Genomic DNA, 24,798 nt, shown 5'->3' with positions numbered 1-24,798 from the left:
TATTTACTAAATTGAGGGCGTAGATTATGAATATGCGAACAGAATTTTGCTGAAAGGATTAGTTTTTAAATTATGGTCCATGAAAAATCGGAAATTTTGGCCCTTAGTTCCAGTTGAAATGGGGATGAGTCGGTAATTCCCCAGGCAAAGAAAATACTGGCTCTATGTTTGCGACACATTGTAGACATATCCCATCTTTTAAGCTATTTCACCCAAGTGGCCCGGTCATTCCTAGATAACTGAATAATACATATACAGTCAATTGATCCCTCATTGATTTTGAAGATGTTTGGCATAGTGATGGTTTATCATGTTTCCATTCTACAGTTTCAATTTTAGCTCTAGGAAATTAATTTTTTCCGAGAAACTAAAAAAAAAATTTCAACCTGTGGCTGATTTTGGCGCCCCCTTAAGCTGACGCCCGGGGCAAGCGCCCCGCTTGCCCCCCCTAGATCCGGGCCTGGATTTTAGTGTATATCCCTTCTGAAAAGCTTATGAAATATTTCTCACATATATCTTGCTCCGCATCAAAATTACTTCTCGTCAAATAATGAAAAATCTTTGAAAATTTTGTAGTGCACTGCCAGTTCAACAACCACTACAACGCTTTTTATCTTTTCACTCGAAAAACTACTAAAACCAGTATTTACTCTTCTACAAGAAAATCGAAACAACCACCTTTTTATCCAAATTATCATTTTTGGCATACATCAGCGTTGAAACTTTTATGCCTTTCGATTCCTCAATAACACAAAGAGTAGGTATCTAGTATATATGTTACGGCTAAAGATAGGTGTGAGCATAAACTTAAGATTAGCCGGCTAGACTTAGGTTTATATTCGAGGACCGGCTAAAGTTCGATAAAATATTCATTTGCGTCAGGGAATCTAATCTAAAACGGCTAAAAATGTATTCGATGGACACGCGGAGAGGTGGTGTGTCTTTTATAATTGAAATATGCAAAATAGCATCGAATGCTATTGTAATGAGTTTTTGTTACATAACGCCCATGGATTTGCAATTTAACATTCAATGAGTTATTTTCATCTGTTAAGTAGATTAATGGTCTTCAAATCGAGCCTAAATTTATTTAAATCAGTTTCCATACAGTTAGTTAGTTAGATATACAGTTTTCCACAGGGCAATAGGAACATGGATAGTCAATTGTCCTGTGAAAAACCAGAATATGACCTCACAAGGAAATGAAATTAAGATATTAGACATAGAGAATTTTTTCGGTGAACAGAAGTATATTTTGCCTACCATTCAATAATTGGGTTTATGGAAAAATTTTCTCTCCAACCAATAGTTTTGCAAAAAAGAACAAAAAAAAACATGAATATGAAAACAGTTAAAACACTTTTTCTAGCTGATTTTGTTGAAAATTTCATTGAACAGACGGATTCCGAAATACGGCCTGTCGCCACCCTTAATGAAACATCGTGGAGGATTCAAGTGCGTCAGTTTATCAGCCAATTAGCCAAATAGTCCTGTTAGCTACAAAGAAGATTGGGTACTGCTACTTATTTTTATATTTTGATGAAGAAGTCTTCATCATTCTCTCCTTTTGCTCATTCAAATCCCTTGTAAATTATGAATAATAACAAAATGAAAGAAACCTAACCATTAACCCTAGTTTTCCCCCACACTCAAAATACAACGTTCATCTCGAATTTTGTCATGAGGCGTTTAGATTTTTAGATTCGCTAATAAGATTACGTTGAGACACAGTAGAAACAAATATATCTTCTTTCTCAATTTCTCAACTGCTTAACAGAATGCTTTTCTGCTATTAAAAATATGTAAAATTCATACAAAGAATGCCATTGCATTAATAGTTTGATTATATTACTATATTTTCACATTTTTTTAATTGCCTAAAATTGGCGCAACTCAAGCCTTGCCACAATAATTTTCTTCTCTTCAATTAGCTTCTACATTTTTAGCCGATGGGATGTGGTTACACTTAAGTTAGCCGACTAAAGATAGAAGAAACTAACATTAGCAAATAGCCGAAGCTAAACCTAAGTTTAGCCGGCTAATCTTGAGTTTATGTGCACACCTATCTTTAGCCGTAACATATATATTTTAGAGGCAGCATAAACTCCTGAAGTTGTGTTCTGTACTCAGAAAACATCTGCGAGCATGTGTAAGATAAATAGGCACTTTAGTGTAACATTTTTCATAAGAATGATTCAAAAAGTTCCTACACCTCTAATAGCAATACAACTTACTATGCTACATATTATACTACGTAGCATAAGTTTCATCTAACATTACAGTCATACAGTCATTACACATAACACCGCTACTTGAGTGCGCAATATACAATTTTTGATTGTAGATAAACATAATTAATGAATATCATTCATCCCGTATAATGATACACTAACCTGAAAAATGTGTGTACCTATATAATTAATGTTACCGAAATGATTGTTATTCTAGCTAGCGAAACAGAGGCTGAAATAGCTTGGAGCAACAAAGGGCTTCCACTGATTAAAATGCTGTTACAATATTCATTCGCAGCTAATTTCAAGCCGAATATGGCTATAGTAATAAAGGGGGTTCCGCTGGCGATATATATTAAAATGAGTGATTTGTGTTCTGGAACTGATGATATTCAGTTCGTTCCTATAGCTATATATTGTGGAAATATTTTTCAATTAATGTCTTGCAATGTTCAGATTAAAAATATTTATAGATGTGTGCGCATTTGAAAAATTTAATTTATTTCATTTATTCGCTATGAACTGTATTTTACAGTAGAACTATTAATCAAACCATAAATTTCGATAGAAGTTCCTTCGCTCTCAACTCAACAAGCATGAGAGTGTAGATACAAAAGTTAAATAAACTAAAATATGGGATACAATAATTACCAACTTATTATACCTATTTAACGATGTTTCATTTGAATCGACCGTCTTTGAATTCGACTTACCCCTCCAAACTAATCAGGAAGGTGAAAAGTAGGCCAATTTCCGGAGTTCCTTCTGGAGATAACACCTCAGATAAATTCCCTACCGATTCGAAAGCTGAGAAAAGATTTATTGCATGTCAGCAAGGATGAAAAAGGGAGATGAGAACTTTGTAATGGCAATGGTGACTCCTCTCAGTTAATTCATATGATTCGATTTCTTGGAAATGACACCAATATTCATTAGAAATTGTATAAAATCATGAACATATAAAAAAGACACTGAATTTTAATTATATTATATTTTTTCCTCTGGAAACAATTAAAGTCGGTTCCGGTTGTGTATAAAACACCCGTGATGTAGAAGAATTTAGAGAAGAATACGCACAGCATGCCGAAAAATTCAAGTTGAAGTTTTCAAAAACGTAATGGCAGAGTTTGAAATTGTTGTTTAAGTACTTTTTCAAAATCTTTTATAGTGAATAATTTTTCATTATTTTCATATTTTATAGCAACTCTTGCTATCGTTATCTACTATTCCACTCTCTTGAAAGTAGTGAATGTACTAATAAAAAAGGTCGAGTGTATGGCATTTTTGAGAACGACAACAAGTGTCACTCAACCCTCTTCCCATTTAAGACTTTAGGGGTTGCTGTTATCAGGCTTACAGGGTTGATAGTGTTGATGCAAATTGATTGGAACCAAACGTATAAAATGTCCCTCTATGACCCAAAGTTTACTTCTTTTTACATTTTTTCTGATTTTGCATGGCCGAGATATTGAATATGCTACCTTTCTAAATTGACAGAGTGAATGATCCCAAAATCACAAGGGAAAATTGTAATACTGCCAACTGGAGAGGGAAAGAAGCAAGCTGAATCCCTCTTGATATTTAATTGCGTGTTAAATGGATATCTGCACCTAATTTGAGAAGGAGAATTCTAACGGAAACATAATTCCTCTAGGACTTTTTTCTTGTCGTCTCAGATTAATTACGTTGGAATATCTGCATTATTAAGTTCTTCTAATTAGCAATTATATAAGCAGTGCATTGTTGTTTTTAATACAGAGATGGGAGTGCTATAATATTTTTGTTCAGTTGATAATGTTAGGCTTTCCTCATTCTATAGACTCCTGTTAGATTCTAACAAGAATTTGACCTAATCGGTGTTCAATTTTTTCATCAGGAAATAAGCTTTAAAAGTTGACAATCTTCATTCCCAAAAACTTTTTATTCTTGGAGATATTGCGAACCAATCTCTTACGAAGGTTTCTGGCATATATCAGCAAGTCCTAAGTCAAACTAAACAAGTATTCTTATACATGGAAATGTCTGTGGGGTGGTTGTTCAGCAGTACATTGTCCGGACATTTGAAATTTATAGTCGAGAACTCTCGAAATGTTGCTTGTAAATTTAAAGTTGGTCTGATGTTGAATCCCGCAGGATTTGTGCAACACTAAGATGATTATCTTGGTTCAGTGCACTAGGAAGACCAGACTTCGAGACGAGAGATATTTTCCCTCTCTTTCGATTCGAGCGATGCAGTATTTTGGATTATAATAATTGATGTTTATGGAATTATTATTGGATCACTAAAAATTTCAAGAATGTGTAAAAACTCTGTATGTTTCTCTTGTAAGAGCATTTGAGAGTATTCTACATAATCTATAGGCTTTCATTCCGATAGGAAAGAATGAGTTTAAAACATTTCTTTGCAAATCTCGATTAGGTATAGATTTACTTCAACAAGTTTACCTAGAGATTATTCAGCTCCATACATTTTTGAGTTTGGAGGAAAGGTGGGTACTATAATTTCTCCATATACAAAATGTGATATCAAGTTATCTTCATGTTTTCTTACAATGAAATATTATATAGGTACCTACGACAGAGTTTATGCAACGTTTTTCGATAGAAAATTACACAGTATAAATTTACATTATTTTAATAAAGCGATCAAACAAAAAACACTCATGTAGAAAATTGAATTGCTTTTCTAACAAGGTGCTGCTCGACCCCTTTTCCCTATTCAAAAATGAGAGCTGTTAGGGGTTGCGGCTAGAGGGGTAGTGATATCAAACTCATTTGAACACCCTTACTTGTTCCCCTTTCAACAAAATTTGACCTGTCTGAGCGTTTTTTCGTTATTCCATCCCAAAGCTCAAAATTCGGGGTGGAAAGTTATGGATGGCCCACCCTGTATATAAAGGATATCCCAGAATAGATGAAACCTCATAGAGGAGCTATTAGACGCTCTGAAAAAAAAAAACAAACAAAAAACTATTCCCTCTGGTAATGCCTTTTTGTTCAAATTAATGATTTCTACTTCACCACGTTGCATCTCTGTGTACCACAAATGAATCAACGATTTTTCATGGAATATACGAACAGATATGTAGAAACCCTCAAGAATGCAGTCGAATTTCCGCCTTTAGTTGTAAAATCGATCTTGTAAGAGGCCCCTCTTGTTGTGAAAGACAGACTTGGCTTGAATTTGGTCATGCTTCAATGGAACAAGATTTCTTGCTTCTTCCCTATGACTGAAAGATAGAAGTCTCAATATATCGACAGTTGCATTTCTGTGTACCACAAAGAAATCAAATATCTTTCATGGAATATACGAACAGATATGTAGAAACCCTTATGAATGCAGTCATTGCAGTCTAATTTCCGCCTTCTATGCAGGGATTCTATCCAGTATTTATGGAAATAAATTTGGATATACATAGGTTCAGAAAGTCAAAATAAGACAAAAAAACATTTCTACAGGAAATAGACTTTTTTTCAACGAAACCAATTGCTTTTTTATGAGGTGCTTCAGGATCATCTATTTATTCTGGGATAACCATTTTTTTATTGCAAAGTGAAAGTTGAAAACGATTAATTGAGAATTGAGGATTAAAGATTTTTCGAATAATTTCGAATAAGTCATTATTTCTCCCCATCTCACATAGGGTATGTTTCAACATATTTCGGATCATTCTTTTTCAATGAAACCAATAGCTTTTCTATGAGGTGTTTCAGGATCATTTATTTATTCTGGGATGACCTGATATTTTTTTAATTCCAAAGTGAATGTTGAAATGATTCGAATAATTGAGAAGACGTGAATTCTCTTCAAAATTTCCGATTAGGTGAACAAGGGATTGAAAATATTTCGAATAATTTTAGTCATTATTTCTCCCCATCTCACATAGGTACGTCAACATATTTCGGACGATATTCAAGGGTGCATTGCTTTGGAGCCACCGGAAAATTAAGAAAACGATAACATCACCCCCAACATCATTTACAATATAAATTGCACCATATGCATTTTTATGAATCAGCCATCGTGGTGCAATAAACCGATGACTACCCACAATCCGGGAGCCAGGATGCAACAGAGTGAGTGAGTAGCACGTGCCAAATGCGAAGAATTAAATACAAGTTGTCCTTACGGGGGATTCCAATTGGATTCCCTTACTGGACCGATGAGTCATCCGCCAAATAGCGAAGGGAATTACGGGGGATTCTCCGAACGGAACAGCCAGCTTGATTCTGCGATGCGACGAGGAGGGAAGCGACAGGGCCGTAACAGCGCCTTGAGGCATTCTGCCTGGAGCTACAATCATTCAGTGGAGATCTTTCGTTGTAAAATCGATCTTGTAAGAGGCCCCTCTAGTTGTGAAAGACAGACTCGACAATTTGGTCATGCTTCAATGGAACAAGATTTCTAGATTGTTTTCTTTTGACTGAAAGATAGAAGTCTCAATATATCGACAGTAGAGAAGTAGGTAATGATTATGGAATATATGAAAAAATTCATTTGAGACTATCTATACGAATATATCTGTTTAAGCCAGGATAAGAAACGATAAGTTTTTCGAGCAAGTTTTTGTGTTATCATGCCTATAGAGTGAGAAGACGAGAAAATTTCCAACAGCTATCAACAACCTCACAAGTTCTTTTAATGCTCCAATAAGTTACCAGCCTTAATTAAGCCCATTATTCGCACCCTATCAAACTCGTCGAGCTTTTGAAAATTTTTTCGTCTTCTCACTCTATTATCAACGAGGTGCCATAGATACATATCTTCGTATGATATATAAAAACAGAGATAAAATCCTCGGAAAAAACTCTCTGTCTGCCCGTATAAGTGTAATGATGATGAATTTGTGCAAAGAATAAGCTGAAATTGTTATATTGAAGGACATCTTCTTCATAGGACAAATCCAAAAACCTATTCTTTCTACCATGATGGTTGACGAAGTGAGAATAATCTGAAAACAAAAAAGAATGAAAATACAGGAGAGCTATTGAATTTTATATTTCGCATTAAATAATTTTGAAATTTGTAACCATCTCAAAAAAGAATCGGATAACGAATTCCTTCGTGGTTCGTGGTTCCTTCGAAACCACCCTGAAATTTATATTTTCTGCAAATCTTTACTAAGGTTGCGTTCACAAACTTACTCAGAGCAAGCTCTGAGTAAGCTCTGATTACCCGAAGCGTTCACAAACGTACTTTTAGTTCCTCAGAGTATGCTCTCTGAGCATGACCATACTCATACTCTACTCTCGGAGTAAGTTTATGAACACACCCTATGTGCCTATGTGGTCTATAGTCTCTACTTCTGCGCCAGACTGACATCTCGGACTATCAACAGCATTCCATCTTAAGAGCAAGCTATTACACTTACCATGGCCAGTCGGCTTAGCGTACATCAAATTTTTCTAGGAAGATCAAATCCAGGGCCTTTTTTGAAGGATCAATAATCAAACCTTTATTAAGGAGATTACAAGAATTCCATTCTGATTGCCAAAATTTTTTGTGACTCTTATATGAATATAGAAAATCATTAGTTCATAAAGGCTCACGAGATTTCAATCTGGTACTTCTAGAATCTGGTGTATATGATTAAATTAGGAATTAATTTGGGAAGGAATGGAATTTATTCCAAGACTTCGAGACTGTCACCTGTCGGCGAACATGAGGTAGTACGATGTTTGAAAGAACGAGTAACCATTGTAAGAGGTGTAGATATGATAATTCCAGTAACAATCTTCATAGAATCATTGAGTACGGTATCGATTTTATTGACGTGAGCACTGTTGAACCAAACAGAGCAACAGTACTCAGAAGCAGAAAAACTGAGGCCAAAGCTACCGTACCAAGTGTGATGAAAACCACATGAAATACCAGCTAATTTGTGAAGTATATTCTTCCTCGATTTTAATTTCAAATGTAAACTTTCCAAATCCAAATGAATTTTAAAATTCAATTGCAGTTTTTCCTAAGAAGCCATTTCTTTCCATGTCGGCATAAATTCGAAGTTGATTGGCCCCTCGTCAGCAAAATAAGATAGAACATTGAACAGTGCATATTAATGGACGTTTAAAATTGTAAAGGATCATTAAATTGAAATTGACATTCTTGCAACTGTGCGTAAATCTCCTAACGTGCTTTAAAATTTATATTGGGGATTTGAGATATGCACTCTAGATTGTTGTTGACTAATTTGAGAACAAACATGGAAACATGACGACTAGAATAGTTCAGTGGTCCTGAAGAAGACTGAAAATGAATTTGCATATGCAATGAGCTGAATGTAGGATGTGGTTGACTAGAATTTGCAGGCACCGAGAATGCAGCTTCAATGGGGGATGATGTGTGAAGTGTGAGGTGATAAACCTTCGTAAATATGTATCAGATCGAAGTTCCATTTCAATTCATTCTAGTTCGTCCCTGGGTCCATCCACCCTGTCGGTGTTTGATTAAGGTAATAACTTGAAGCGTGAGATTGGTTACAATCGGGCGACAGTGCAAAGCAATGCAACCCTCCCATGTCTATGCCACCCCCTCAGTTGGCCGTGGATTGTTGAAGACTGTAAATGCAACCCGATATTACAATGCGGGCTGCCCATTGTCGGCGTTTTTGTGTTGACTGATCCGATTTTCCGGCTTTTTGGTGATTAGTGTTGTTAATAAGCAGTGCTGAGGGATGTGCGATCGGTTGAGGTGTAATTGGATGACGGCCAATCTGTGGATATACATAATTCAGTTTCACGAAATTCTGATTTGGTTGGATCGTTTCGATAGATTTTCCCAAAAAAAGAACTGAAAAATAATTATATATTTATTCACATTTTTTTAAAACTAATTATTGAAGGCAATTATAAAAAGAAGTTTATGTAGTTGCGTAAACCTAGCGAAACTTTTCGAAATATTTAAACCGATATTGTCTAGAGTTTTTTAGACACTCAGTTCAAGCATGAACTCGTATTAATATGAGTATTTGTGATAATTTTTTCATGGGTAGACAGATAAATTTTAAGGCGAAAATTTCGTTTGCCAAGATATTATTTTTTAAGACCACTTTGGTTGAAGATACCTTTTTTCGTTGAGTTTTTCAGAATTACCTGGTTGACCCAACTTTTTTACTGCTTAATCAAAAAACCAGTAGCAGTTTGATGCTACAAAGAATCAATTTTTATATGAAAACCTTTAAAAAAGTAAATTTTAAATAGTTGTATATTTGAAAATTGCCATAGATTAAAAAGATGAATTCATGTGGGTCCGCCAACACAAAACTTTAATGTATTTGGCCACTAGAGGCTATGAAATTAACATGAATAAAAAAATTCAACGCATGGCAACAAATGGGCAAACGTGAAAATCATGTAAAAAGTCTAGCAAACCTTTAGTCGGCTCCTTTCAACTTGATTTATTGTAAAGTAAGCACCAACCACACAAATAATGGCATTTGTAGGAATTGTGTGACAAAAGAATAAAACATTTCAAGTAAAAGTACACAAAACGATGAAAGGACACAATTCTCCATTAATAACACGTTTTTAATAGCAAATTTGGGTGTGATCTATTTTGTAGTATTGTGTTAAACAGTCGTTGTTTTTATTGAGCAATATGTAGTTTCATAGAAAATTTAATCTTTATAAATCAGAGTATTGGAAAGTGCTGATCGGATATGCAGTAAAATATTATAATTGCCAATTTTGACCAGTAATTATACATAATTTTCAGTTTGAACTAGTTATGGCAATTATGCTTATTATTAGGTACTGACAGTTTGAACTGACAATTACATATATGTAATTGCCAGATTTAACTGGAAATTATACTTAATGATCAGTTTGAACTGACAACTATGCATAATTGCAAGTTCAAACTGAAAATTATATATACATATACATAAAATAAGTAATTGCCAGTTTACATAGAAATCATGTACGATTGTCATTTGAACTGGAAATTTTTTTCTATAATTGCCAGTTTGAACTGAAAATTATGCATTACTGCGTGTTCTAACAGACATACGTAAAATAAGTACTTATTTAATTGCCAGTTTACATGGAAATCATGGATAATTGTCATTTGAACTGGCAAATTTTTTATATAACTGGCAATTATGTATATTTGTCTGTTTGAACTGGCAATAATATATAACTGCCAGTTCATACAGGCAATAATATTTTTTCTGCATGTCCTCTCAGCACTTTCATGATATATAACAGATCTTCGAAAGAAGGAAAGGCATTAAGTCTCTGTTTCATAAATTGCTTGATATTATTTTTAGTTACACAGGGTGTGTTTGAAGGTGAGGTTTTTTTCAACAGAAGGTTAAACTGGTCAAAATGCGTTTCACCAAAAATCCCCTATACAAAACTTTCAAAATGACAAATTTGAAGGAAAAATTGAAAATGATTACTGAAATAGATACTAATACGACCCTAGACCGTTTGTTATCTGAATTATAGCAAAGCAGTGGAAAAAACTTATTTCCTGATTCGACCATGTGGTTTCGTTAAGGATATTGGCTCGTTCGATATTTACGTGGTAATGAAAGTGGAAACTTAGGATTGCCGAATTGTTCTCGCATTATTTTTCAGTAACTTACATGATTTTACGAAATGGCTCATTTCGATACCAATGGACAGAAGAGAATTAGGACACAAGTGTGCAAAATAGCATAATACATCAAAATATCACCAATAAAATTCGTCTAAATTATTCACGAATTTTTTCACAATGTGCATCACAATCTTCTTGTTCGAACATTCCAACATTCGTCGTAAAAATGGGATGAAATGGGGAGCTCTTTTTCAACATAACTAACATGAGCACTTTCAAGAAACTGCCTCGATTTTCTACATTTTCTTTTCACCCTAAATTGCACGACACAACAATTATGATACTCTCAAAAGTGACCTGATGCATCTAATCCGATGAACTTGGTACTGAACCATTCATTGTTTATGTTTTGTTCCGTTTTTGCGATAACGGAGTCACCTTCCACAGTCCGTACTTGGAATTCAATGAAATTTTGTCGAACTTCTAGGGGTTGTATCTCAGCCATCTTAGATATTTTATATAGACAATTCTTGGTTAAACGACTCTTTTGGATGAGTTCTACCTTCTGTCAAAAAAGAGCATCACCTTTGAAAACACCCTGTATATTCTTAACCAAATAAATGAAATCAAATTTATAATGCTTAGAGTCCATCACGAGATATCGAAACGATCCGCAGTCGACTTTCACAACCATGAATTACTTCGGTGTCGAAATCTATAATAAAATGGGGCGAAAAAATGTGCAAACCTCCTGATCGAAATGTGTTTTTCGTCTTATCGTTCGAGCTTATGCTATCGAATGGATACAGTGAAAAATGAACAATGCCGCATTTGAAACGTCAGTCGTCGAACGAAGAGGAAAAATCTTTGGACTGGGATTCCCCCTCCACGCTCACCGGGACCGTGAAAAGGAGGCCAATTTCCGGAGATAGTCTTCTGGAGGCGAATGACACCTTAGATAAATTCCCTGTAGATTCGAAAGCTGAGAAAGAGATTTATCACGCCTCAGTCAGGATGGGAGAAGGAAGAGGAAAATTCAAAAGTGAGTAATGAATTATAATATTTCAATTAATGTAACATAATTTGATATCAGTTTCTGTATCAACTTGAGACTTGATCTCGACTTGGTCGTTTGATGAGGGAAAATTCACAATACGCTTATATTTTGTCAAGGTATTCGATACTCTCGATTATGAACTGTCCTACATATGTATGTTATATGTCTTAGAGGATCAATAAACATATTATTAATATGACTTCAGCCTCGCGGCTTTCACACTCCTCTAGAGAAGAAAATTCACTTATCCCAGATATCTCAGATATCAAAAGGATTAAGCTCTGCTGGTGCCCTTTCCAGGTTTTCGGGCTCGTGGTGGTGGTCGGGTTCGGATCGCTCCTCGTCTCCCTGCCGTCGGTTGGATTCCTGGTCCACCCGCACTTCCTGTCGGAGCAGACGGTGTTCATCTGCATTCCCCATGTACTTGCGTACAGTTCTCGCCGTTCCCAGCAGTAGCGCCTTTTGCATAACTTTATAAATATTTTCGTCCAACTGAAGTTTCCTCAAGTTCTCTAGTAGTTTCTTCGGTATCAGGCCTGTAGATGAAATGACAATAGGGATGGTCTTGATATCTTTCAGCTTCCACTGTCTTCTGGTTTGTTCCTCGAGATCTCTGTATTTTGAATTTTTTTCAGTGTGCCTATCTAGAAGATTGTTATTATCTGGAATTGCCACGTCGATGAATAGTGCTGTGTCCTCATCCTTATTGAGCAATAGGAGGTCTGGTCTATTGTGGGTTATTTTCCGGTCTGTGAGAACCGTGCGATCCCAGTAGAGCTTGTGATGTTAATTTTCCAATACAGCATCCGGATAGTAATTGTAATAAGGAACTTTTTTTGAACTAAGAAGTTGGTGTTGTAGTGCCAAATCTTGGTGAAGAATCTTGGCAACATCAGCATGTCTATTTTCGTATTCCGTGCCCGCGAATTTCTGACATCCTACGGTGATGTGCTGCATAGTCTCATGTATTGCACAGCCATAACAACAGCTATCGTTCGCCACTGAGGCATCCTTGGCGATATATTTCATGTAGTTCCTTGTCGGAATCACCGGATCCTGGATGGCGAGCATGAGGCCCTCTGTCTCTGACAACCTTCCAGAAGTCAACCAGTAGTTCGACGCAGATATGTCGACGTAATCATGGTTGACCTCGTTCTGGTGCCTTCCATGCGAAGGTTTGACAATCAGTTTCTGCATTTTAATTTCTGCACTATTCGACTGTTTCCAAATGGTCCTGTTGTAGCTTTAACGGTGTAGAATTGTGTTATGACTTTAGCCTTGCTGCTTTCATACTCCTCTCCAGAGGAAAATTCACTTATCCCAGATATCTCAGATATCAAAAGGATTAAGCTCTGTTGGAGCCATTTCCAGGTTTTCGGGCTCATGGTGGTGGTCGGGTCCGGGTCGCTCCTCGGCTCTTTTATTATTATTATTATTATTATGTGCTAAGCTAAGCTGTCCGTCCACAGTTTTGATTCAAATGCTTCGAGATTCTTCAGATCTTATATCAGTGGAAAATTTCAGAAGACATGTTATCGGATTAGGTACCTCGTTTTTCCGGCTCTTGAATGAAAATGTGGAAAATTGCTCAGACCCGTCAATGTCTGATTCGAGCGGGAACAACTTTTCCGCTCTTTGCATCATCGTAATAGCCACCCTCTAACGGGGTCAGCACAACTCCTTGATTTTGAATAGGGATAAGGGGTGTTGCGATACCTCATGTTGAAGATCTTATTGAGAACTCTCTGATCCTGAAATTTTGCTTCAAAATTTCTTTCGATAAAGAAATGATAGGTAATAGGTAAAATAGTGTAAAGGTAGAAGAGTACTTACTGTTGTGATTAGTTTATTGAATGCTAGAATGCTGGAAATGGGCACCATTCACTTCCATGGAGTAAAATTAGTTTGGCTGATAACGTTCACGTACTATAACTCAAGATTTCTGATGTAATTTGAAAGGAATTTGAAAGGAAAATATTCATCAGACAATCGGTTGAACGAAAAATAGGTGGTGCGGCATCTTGTTGGAAAATGATCGTATGATGGTCTTCTGCAATACTTGCACGAGGGCTGGATAAACAGCGTTCTCCAATAGATCTAAATAAATTTGCCCAGTCTGGTATAAAAGGGTATAAAGTTGACCTTCGAAAAATTCCCAAAAAGATGGGGTCAGTTAAAAATTCCTTAAGACCGAACGGTTGCGCCGAATTGGATAAAGTTCTCAGATTTATGACAAGAAGAGTTGCTCTTTCAGAATATGTATCACATTTAGATCTACGCTAATTTTCCTGGAAGAACAACTACTCGCAAAGCAAGAATTAGGTGATTTCCATAAATACCCGCCCAAACATTTAATTTTTAGGGAAGCTGAGATATGCCTAACTCACGAAATAATAAATAAAATGAACACTCGTCCGACAAAAAGATATAGAACATATAGTTTTGATTACCGTTAATCATTTCACTGACTACTTCACAGAACTAGAGTCAGCGATCGGGATCATCCTCATTCAGTTCCTGAACCAATCGTAGATAAGGATGGAATTTATGTTATTTAAGGATTCTCATGATTGTTGTTCGTGAAACATAAGATACATCGGACAATTCCTTATCACAAAAGGTCGCAGCTATTGCTACATGACCTAAGACACCCACGTCCCTCGCTTCGTCTCTTTCATGCACCCTCCTTTTTGTTTCCGACTGAACCAGTAGCGTCAAATTTGGCAACGATTTGCTTACCATTTTTTCCATTATGTCGTTAAATAATGAAGTATGTTCTCTTATTGTTCCTTCTTCCTTTTTCTGCACATCGAAAAACCTTCCAAATTTGTTTCGTTTATTACTGAGAATTGGTACCAGTGAATTCGCCAATTTGTACAATAACACGTCAACCAAAGATTATAGAGAACTACTCTATAATCTTTGACGTAAACTGTGGCTAAACGTAAATTGAGCTGATGGTTATATTTTGAATTATTGGTTGAAGAAATATTAATTTTATTCCACATTTTTGCCCAACCCAGTATTTCATGGAAAATTTAAATGAACACCTTGCAAAATAATCATCAATGCCACAGGGAAGCGTAGATATGATATATTTCCAGTATTCAGCCCAAATTTTGTTACTGCTTGGATTATTAGCTTTTCAGAAATGTGGTCACTAGGATTTTTTGACTAACTACCCTACTTCTTCAATGAAATTTAAATCTAATTTAAATTGAATGAATATTGGGAAATTGAATTCAATATTTCCTACAGAAACCATGACGAAACTCTTATGTAGGGGGGACAAGTTTTCCAGCATTCTTTCTCAATATCTGATGAAATTTTCAGTGGAATTCAGCCTGATATGTTTTAAATCTTTTTCAGACAACAAGCGTTCAAAGTTGCCAACCTTCATTCCTCACTCGAAGACCCCTCACAATAATTCCACTCAAGGAGGCAATCCACGTTTATCTCTTCAAGAAGGAGATTCTAGCAGATATCAGCAAGTTTTAAGGTAAACTGAACAAGCATATAGAAATATCTGTGGGGTGGTTATTCAACCGAAAATTGTTCGGAGGTTTAAAGACTATAGTTGGGAGATTTCGAAATGTTACTCGTGAATTTGTAAGTTGATTCTCCCTGGGTCACGACAACAAGATGCTATTATCCGAGCAGAACTTGCAGAAATTGTCAATATTATTTTATTTTCGTCCGAATGTCTGCAAGAGAGTAGAGGTTTTTTTATGGCGTTCCGCATGTTCTGTTAAGGTGGTTTTTTTATGCTTGAAAACACTGAATTTCAAACATAAAATTTGAATTCTTTTCGATAAGTACGCTAACAGCTTTTCAAACATATTTTTCTTGAAAAAATATATAAGAAAATGGTGAAGCTGTACTCATGAATATTGAATATGTATGACGATAATGGAACCTTATCGTATAAAAGTAGCTCAACCAATTATTAAGTTATGAAGCTTAACACTTTGTAGAATATTGTACAGGGTGTCCGAGTTAAAGTGTCCCTATACCTTATTGTGGAAACTAAAGGAGCTAGAAGTAAAAGTTGAATACAAAACTTGTCTGTAATCGATTGTACTTTTATTTTTTATAATCCACCTCAATACAGGGTGTTCCGTTTTTTCCCTGTTGGTATCAACTTTCTTATTTTAAATGGAGCACCCTGTATATTATTGCATTTTTGAGTTCCTTGTCAAATTTTAAGGTGACTTTCGTTTGACAACCATGGTCCTATATAGCAGCGATTCTGAGATATTCGACTTTTCCCTAAAATTTTTACAGCTGTAGGTGCTCACTGAAATATCTGATACTAGTTTTCTTATGAATGTATCAAAACCAAATTTTGCCCAGCTCTTATCATCCGTTACATCTCTATTTTTGGAAATCTGATATACAGGGTCTTTAAAAATTAAAGTCGAAAAAAAACTTAATTTTTTCAAATAGCAACCTATATTTATGTAATTAAACTTTTTCTGTAAATTGAATAGTTTCAGAAATATGGACGAAAAAGTGCATTTTCCCGTAAGACCAACGATAATTAATGAATTAAGCTGATAGAATATGGTAACTAAGGAAACTAGCACTTATCTAATTGTGTATTTTTCAGTTTACTTTTGTGTTGTGAAACAACTACTTGATTATTTTGAGAAAAATGTATCTGTTAGTTGAGTCTTCCTTTAAAATTGAAATAATTTAAATTTATTGGGAGCGAATACTGAGTAAAAGAGTCTTTTTGTCTCTCATTAGTCAATCTAGTTAATTGAATTTATCAAAAAAATCGAAGCCAACTATATTGCAGCAACACTAATTAATAATTATCGTTGGTTCTGGAGAGAATGCACTTTTTCGTCCATATTTCTGAAAATATTCAATTTACAGTAGAAGTTTGAATACATTTTTTGCCCATTTTAACCTGCCCTACATGATGAACAAAAAAATATAGGTTGTCATTTGAAAAAATTAGGTTTTGATTGAACTTCTATTTGAATTTTAAACTTAATTTTTGAAGACCCTGTATATCAGATTGCTAAAAATAGAGATGTAACGTATGATCCAATATGTTGACAAGAGCTGGGCAAAATTTGGTTTCGATATATTCATTAGAAAACTAATATCAGCTATTTTAGTGAGCACCTACAGCTGTCAAAGTTTTAGGACAAAGTCGAATATCTCAGAATCGCTGCTATATAGGACCATGGTTGTCATACTAAAGTTACCTTAAAATTTAACAAGGAATGCAGAAATATGATAATATACAGAGTGTTCCATTAAAAATAAGAAAGTTGATACCAACGGGGAAAAAACGGAGTACCCAGTATTAAGGTGGGTTATAAAAAATAAAGGTTCAATCGATTACAGACAAGTTTTGTATTCAACTTTTTCTTCTAGCTCCTTAGTTTTCACAATAAGGACACACTCATAAGGATATGAGGGTTTAGATATTCTCAATATGAAATATTCTTATCCCGCGTATTCCAAGAACTACTATTATCATAGAGAAATTTTTATTTTATTACACAGAAACACCATCGTCACCACCAATTGAAACTGTAATATTTTTCAAACTTTCTTTTCAGATATACCCAAGGGGCGGAAAGGTGGAACGAGGATGAATGGCAGGGCCATCCGTATCAGGAAGGGGTCGAAGTTGAAATGGAAAACGCAACTTTCCTGGATGTGGATGGATTTGGCAGACGATCCGGAACTTTTGGCTATGGTACGTTTGGCGGAGATTTTATGCGGATCAAAGTTATCCGACGAACGGAATTGAGGATTGAACTATAACCGATTCAGACCTTCTCATGTCAGCTTTAGTTTTTGCGTGCATTCCAGATGTCGAAAGTTTAGGTTTCGAATTGATGGAACCATGATATTTATACATTACGATAAATTTTATTCGCTGAATAGAGTGACGAATCTAGAAACTTTGAAGCACTATACTTCATTCAAATTTATTTTAGCAGTCGGTTGGCCATGAAATAATTTTCTCAAGTTTTTGTAACTAGAACGAAGTTAGGTTGGCACTCATGAAATGTCGTTAATGTCATAACGCCGTTGCCACAACTAATATCAATTTTTATTACGAAAATTCGAAAATGCCGAAAGTGATTGAAAAAAGAGACAGGGTTTCAGGAAGTGCTATTTAGAATTCAGGTCCGCTCATTCAAATAGTTATACCCTGATATTCTAAAATCCACAATACGTCAGACGATAGCGAACATATTCAATGTAAGAGAATTTATATAATGTTTCATCTGAATCTAAACGACTTATATTTCAGCTGAAAATTTCCACAATCAGAAAGATTGTGAATGAAGAGTATGACAAAGAATTTCCTTCTATTGGGAGACCCAAAAAAGTGGTGGCATTTGGGAATTTTATGTTTGAGTGAATTAATGCGAAAAGTTTACTACAGGATTTTCGATAAATGTCATCGGAGAATAAGTTCCCTAAAATGGATTTTTTTGTTTTTCATTTGACTTGTCCTATACAATGTAAATGTCTTAAGGTACTAATAAATACCTAATTATTATAATTACATCAATGTATTAAGATGAATAGCCACAAATACGCGCAAGCGGCGCAAGTTGCCCTGTTACTTGTTTATTCATGTGAAATTTTTGTTCAACAGTGAAGTTGCATCTTAACTTGAAACTTCCTTCAACTCCTTTTTTGATGCAAGATGTTTTTTGTTGAAAAATTTAACATTCTTGTAATTATCTGTAAATTCCTTCGGGAGATACCCATTGCCAACCACTGCAACATATGCATTTCATCTTCGGGTTAATATTTTTGAAATCTACAAATGATGTAAGCCAAAGAAGATAACGAACATCAACTCTCCTCAAGCTAGTGCATATTATGATATTATACTGATCTCTTGTATTTTCCATGCAAATAACTGGATTTGGTATGCCTTCAATCAGTTTGTATAAACTTCAATTATGTTCGTCACATATTTTCCGAAGAGATTCGACATTGTGATAAAATACGTAATAACAGAAACTTTTACGTAGTACGGGCAACATAGCGTTGATTTAAAACCCAAAAATGTTTTGACAAGCTTCATAACCCCACATTTTCGTACTATACAGAGTGAAATGTGTCAAATTTTCATGGCCAACCGACTGCTAAAATAAAGTTGAATGAAGTATAGTAACTTTTATCTATAGTCGAAACTGGAAAAGAATCAAAATAATCTGTTCTGTTACGTATCGTTTGGTTTCGAAACTCGCTCGGTACTATTTTTTCTAGCTTTGGTTTCAAATATTGAAAAATATTTTTTGACTCAAAAAAGAATGCCTTTTCCTGAAAAATTGAAAAATTAACATGGCTCTCTACATCTTTTTTCGTCGCATGGCCCCTCTAATATAATTCTCTGCGCTCGCAACAAACCTTTTAGTAAAATCTAGGCAACCATGGATTTAACCAACGTTTTTAAAGGCAACCCAATGAGGTTGCATTCAGAATTAAATAACCTTTCATTTGATATTTATTTCTATTTAATAACTGATGAGGGTATATTTACAACGTTTACGTGGCTGTTTGAAACCGGCAACCCCTGTTTTGGGTAGAGGTAAAACTAGGCAACCCTTATGTTTCCAGTTTTTTGGGGTTTATTCTTAGACTTTAATAGATAATACTTAGAACCGCAATATAAACTTCAAATGAAGTGAGACAGCTGAAAAATTCCCCAAGTTTAACTACAACTTCGACTTTACTTTGGTGATATTGGATTTTCACGCCGAGATATAAAACATTATCCTTCGTCTGTATGCCACTGGCATAAGGAATTTTTCAAATATTTTCTTGGTTTGTGAATGTACAAATCTGACAAAAAAGTATACGGAAATTTTAAATAAAACGCACAAATATTAAACTTCTTAAATTTTTATTGAATCTCCTTCAAATTATGCTCTATTTGAAGCGATACACATGTGCCAAAGTTTTTTCCAATCATGGAAACATTTTTTATAGGCGCTTTCAGGGCTGGCCTTCAGCTCCTTCTGCGAATTTTCTTTTATGGAGTCTATGGAGTCAAATCTGGTTCCCGGGAGCGGTAATTTCAGTCTGAAGAAAAGAAAAAAGTCACACGGAGCTAGATCAGGCGAATAAGGTGGCTGGTCGATGGTATTTATCGAGTGTTTGGTCTTAAAATCGTTAATAATCGTGTCTCGATGAAATGGTGGGTTATCGTCATTCAAAATCCGGCCGTTTACGGCGAACATTTTCAGGCAAACGTCTCAAACAGTTAAATAGAAGTTTTTATTGACCGTTTGACACAATTTTCTTGATTTTTTCGACGTTATCGTTGGTTGAAGAGGTCGACGGTCGTTCTGAACGAGGCAAATCTTCGACGATCTTCTGACCGCTTTTGAAGACTTTGTACCATTCGTACACTTGGGTTTTCGATAAAACAGAGTGTCCATAAGCCTTTTCTAGCATTTGCAACGAGTAAGCACACGAAATTTCGTTCGAAACACAAAATTTGAGACAAACTTTTTGTTCAATATTTTTTCCATTGTAAAATTCGCAGACTACCACTGAGGTCGACTGGTTTCAATAGCTGTCGTAAACAAACTATAGTTGACAGACCGCGCTCATGTTTGCCATAGTAATTACGGAGAGTCCTACCAATATACAGAAACTTCAAATACTTAAAAATTCTCAACGCAGGCAACTTAAATGAGAATTTCCGGATACTTTTTTGTCAGAGTGTAAAGCCCGTTTGCAACAGCCGAGAATCTCTAGAAAATTTACTCGAGAATTCATGCGTCGTGAATTATGTACCGTTACATACGCACTTTCGGTAGAATTCTCTGTTCAGTTGCATACAAAATAATCTCTGCCGTTTTCTCACCAAAATTTGGTAGAGAATTCTCGGCTGTTACAAACGGGCTTTAGACCAAAGTCAAAAAATTTCCAGATTTTGGCAAAGAATTTGGGAATAGGCGTAACAGATTTTTTTATGCTAGTTAGATTGTTAGGTCAACGCCTCGGGATGTCTTTACCACTTTCTGCGTATCATGCGTCGCTATGGAAATATGGCCGCTTCATGAAATCATTCTGTAATGACAATGACCGAAAGCAGTGGCGTGTAAAGGTGGTGTATGATATAAAACATCTCAATTTTATCCGAAATTGGATTATGTGAACATAGCACTTTCTCTTCAATTGTAAGATTTCATCTGACAGTTTCTGGCTGACGTTTCATGGATAAACTCCATCTTTATCCAATAGGATCTAACAGGAAATTCACTACGATCATGCTCTGATGATGCCTCGCAACATCTCCCACAAAAACAAAATCCGCAAATGTTAAATTTTCTGTGGGATTCTAGAAAAAATTTCGAAAATCGAACATAAATCAAATCTAGATTATGTGCTTTTCTTCTGATGAAAATTGGCCAAACAGGTAGATAAACCTGAATTGCCTGTATTTTATCTACAACATTATGCATTTTCACTGATGCCAATCTTAATGTTACACTTTTTTCTCCACTCCAAAGATGACCCTCAGAAAATCGGAGTTTCTGATTCCGACTCAGGTATCGCCTCTCCTCTCTCTCCATCCTCTGTGTGCGGTTTCCTGGGATACGCTGATAAGGATAAGGAATATTGGAAGGGCGACAGGAGCGAAAAGATAGGAGCGGATGTGGGCTTGCACGCATACCAACAGCTACAGGTAAGAATCTTTGCAATTCCAGTACAACTTATGCCTTGAAGAAATTCTGGTTTAGTGGTTTATTTATTTCATTGCAATCGCTACATTGGAGCTTATAGCCATAATGTACAGGGTGTCCCACTGAGAGCATCTCGGGAAATATAAGACTTAAAGGATTTTTCGAAATAATTAGATATCAAAAAGCAGATCATAGATATATTGATTCTTCTCAAGTTAGTGGACGTTTCTGAAAGTTGACTCTTTCAAATATATCGCTATATCTTGGTTTATGTTCTGGATATTCGTAACATTCCAAAACTTTTTTCTCAGTTATTTTATTTTTCATGTGATACTCGTAACAGATCAAAATCTGTTTTTTTAATGGAACACCCTATTTTTTCAACGCAGTTTTTTAGTCGTAGATTCATTTGGAATGAGGGAGTTTTCAAAGGTAAGTGTTTTCCTCTACAGAAGGTTTCAGCTGTATGAGATCACCAATTGATTGATGATTCTTCCTCCGGAGAATGCAGATTCTGTATACAGGGTGTATTTCAAGCTGAGGCACTTTTTTCAACAGAAGGTATAACTGGTCAAAATGAAGCGAATCACCAAAAATGACCTATACAAAACTTTCAAAATGATAAAGTTGAAAAAAAATCTAAAATGATTACTGAAATAGATCCTAATACGACCCTGTTTGCTGAATTGTAGCAAAGTAGTGGGAAAAACTTATCTCCTGATTCGATCATGTGGTTTCGTTTAGGATATTTAATCGTTCGATATTTACGTGGTAATGAAAATGGAAACTTAGGATTGCCGAGTTGTTCTCATTATTTTTAGTAACACGATTTTATGAAAAGGCTCATTTCGATACCAACTGAGAGAAGAGACTTAGGACACAAGTGTGAAAAATAGAATAATACTTCAAAAACGCACCAATAAAATTCGTCAAAATTATTCACGAATTTTTTCACAATGGGCATCACAATCTTCTTGTTCGAATATTCCAACAATCGTCGTAAAAATGGGATGAAATGGGGAAACATAATAGCACTTTTTCAGCATAACTAACACAAGCACTCAGGAAACTGCCTTGATTTTCTACATTTTTTTTCGCCCTAAATTGCACGATACAACAGTTATGATTCTCTCAAAAGTGACCTGATGCATCTAATCCGATGAACTTGGTACTGAACCATTCATTGTCCAGCCATATGTTTATGTTGTGTTCCGTTTTTGCGATGCCGGAGTCACCTTCTACATCCCGTACTTGAAATTCAATGAAATTTCGTCGACCCTCTAGGGGTTGTATCTCCGCCATCTTGGATATTTTATATAGACAATTTTTGGTTGAACGACTTATTTTGATGAGTTCTACCTTCTGTCAAAAAAAAGCCTAACCTTTGAAAACACCCTGTATAATAGGAAATACGATATTATCAATAATTGATAACAAATGGCATGGCAACAAATACGAAACAAAGTGATTACCCATTACATACTTATGATGCCATTATAAACGAGCTATATAGAACCACTAAACAATCTATTCTTTGTATATTTTTAGCTAAAAAACATCCTCAAAGGTTTATACATACGAACATACGTTATAGATATAGGAACATTTATTTTTCTAAGAAAACCTTCTTATAAAATTGAATAAATCAAGAGATTCCAAGGAAGAACATCTAATATTTTCAAAAATTTTTTTGCTAAATTCCGACTTCGAACTTGATTTACTTTCTACTGTGGTTTCAATTTTTTCATAATTTAATGCTTATTCTACTGGGCTGTTCATTATATCACGTTTAGTCTGATAATGTTCAGTTATTTTGTTTTTTTACATCGAAAATTACGAATCGAAGTATTTATCGAAATCAATTTCTTTTCTTCCGTGAAATTTCAAAATTATTTTTTCCTTCAGAGTTTACGTTACCAGGAAAAAGAAAAATGACTTTTATTGATTCAATAAAACACTTAGTTTATTGAGAAAATTCACTAATATCCCGGCTTTGTGATAGATTTACGAAGCTTTTTAGTATTGCACATATTTTTCGTATTGCAAATCATACAATCTGTATGGGAGCCTTCATCACAGTATTCCACATCACTTGTGCAACCTCTGATCCACCAGGGTTTCTCCTCATAGCCTATAAACTTCTTGATGACTTCTATATAAATGTATTGATAGCAGTATTTTCCTTCACATGTTCCAGTAGCTTTTCCACTCTGACAATCGCTACTTGAGGAGCTTGATTTACAAGCCATACATTTCATTTTAGCATCAGCTGAAGCGAATAATAATTAATATAGTTTTTCATTCATTCATTTTTTTAGAGATGTTGTAAATTAATATATTAGTTATGATATCATGGAGGAACTACAACAGATGTTTCTACGGTTTTCTCATTGTCATTGGACAAATTTGTTTTTGTAAAATTCAAGTCTGCACAATTTATTCGAGAATGTAGAAACACGAAACCCAAAAAAAGTTATGTATATGCCTTAGATTATCACATGATATTTCAAACAAAAATATTTTTTCATGTTCTTTATGGATAATTTGTTCAACAAGGGTTTTCTGCACTCGCCATTTTCAAACTTCCATGAAAATTATAGAGAAAACACTGAAGTTTTTAATTATTTCATTCAAGAACTACTATACTGATCCCAAACTAAAATGTGAGGAGTGATATTTTCTACAAGAATGAATTTGAAAAATTTTGTTTGGTAAACGATTTCCGAGATCGACATCAAATAAATAAAAAACAATCAATACTTTGGTGAAGGACACAAGCTGTAATTGCGGTTCAGTCTGTTTTTATATCGCACAAAAACATAACGCAATACTTACTTTTACACCGATGATGAAATAATTTTTATTAGATATTTTTCAATTTCATATTTTTGAACTTCGATTTGCTGATATTATTATTGTTTCCATACAGAGTTTATTTGAAAAAAAATGGAATGTAAGTTTTTTAGAAGTTTCATTTAATAAAACGACTGGCAGAAGAAAAAAATTAATGAATGAAATACGAGATGAAATATATCCAATATGAAAGAAATTAATGGATATCTACGTAAATAATCGTAACCCATTATCTTACCTTCATTGGTACAATAAAGAGTAATAAGAACTGTAAGCGTCAATAGATACTTCATTTTCGGTGACGACCTGAATAGATATATGAACAATCAATAGATTATATATATATATATATATATATATATATATATATACTAAATGAGAATTTTCAAGAATCGAAGAAAAAACAATAAAGATAAAATAGAGTGGACC

At 34.9% G+C, this 24,798-nt stretch overlaps 2 protein-coding genes across 2 annotated transcripts in view; one reads left to right on the top strand and one right to left on the bottom strand.

The window, feature by feature from the left end:
- The first annotated feature begins 11,616 nt into the window (after positions 1 to 11,616).
- Positions 11,617 to 24,798, top strand: part of LOC123315842 (protein sickie) — a 224,497-nt gene continuing 211,315 nt past the window's right edge. The window contains exons 1-4 of the mRNA XM_044901723.1: positions 11,617 to 11,815; positions 15,200 to 15,329; positions 17,410 to 17,549; positions 21,343 to 21,518. Of these exons, the coding sequence (XP_044757658.1) occupies positions 11,788 to 11,815; positions 15,200 to 15,329; positions 17,410 to 17,549; positions 21,343 to 21,518 (474 nt within the window). The 5' untranslated portion in view covers positions 11,617 to 11,787. The remainder of the gene's footprint in view (positions 11,816 to 15,199; positions 15,330 to 17,409; positions 17,550 to 21,342; positions 21,519 to 24,798) is intronic.
- LOC123315847 lies at positions 23,458 to 24,705 on the bottom strand. The gene is made up of 2 exons (XM_044901731.1): positions 24,608 to 24,705; positions 23,458 to 23,785 (listed from the first exon to the last, which is right to left on the bottom strand). Exons 1-2 carry the CDS (start codon positions 24,660 to 24,662, stop codon positions 23,496 to 23,498), a joined length of 345 nt encoding a protein of 114 aa, XP_044757666.1. The 5' UTR covers positions 24,663 to 24,705; the 3' UTR covers positions 23,458 to 23,495.

This window comes from Coccinella septempunctata, chromosome 6, assembly GCF_907165205.1.
Source record: "Coccinella septempunctata chromosome 6, icCocSept1.1, whole genome shotgun sequence".
Taxonomy (NCBI): domain Eukaryota; kingdom Metazoa; phylum Arthropoda; class Insecta; order Coleoptera; family Coccinellidae; genus Coccinella; species Coccinella septempunctata.
Note: the sequence above shows the minus strand (reverse complement) of the source record. Positions and strands in the feature narration are given on the sequence as shown.

Bases quoted from the DNA above. Each gene is read 5' to 3' on its own strand.
- LOC123315847 (XM_044901731.1), bottom strand. From the start codon at position 24,662: ATGAAGTATCTATTGACGCTTACAGTTCTTATTACTCTTTATTGTACC. The intron at 23,786-24,607 runs GTAAGATAATGG...TATTCGCTTCAG, and splicing joins TCTTTATTGTACCAATGAAG to CTGATGCTAAAATGAAATGT.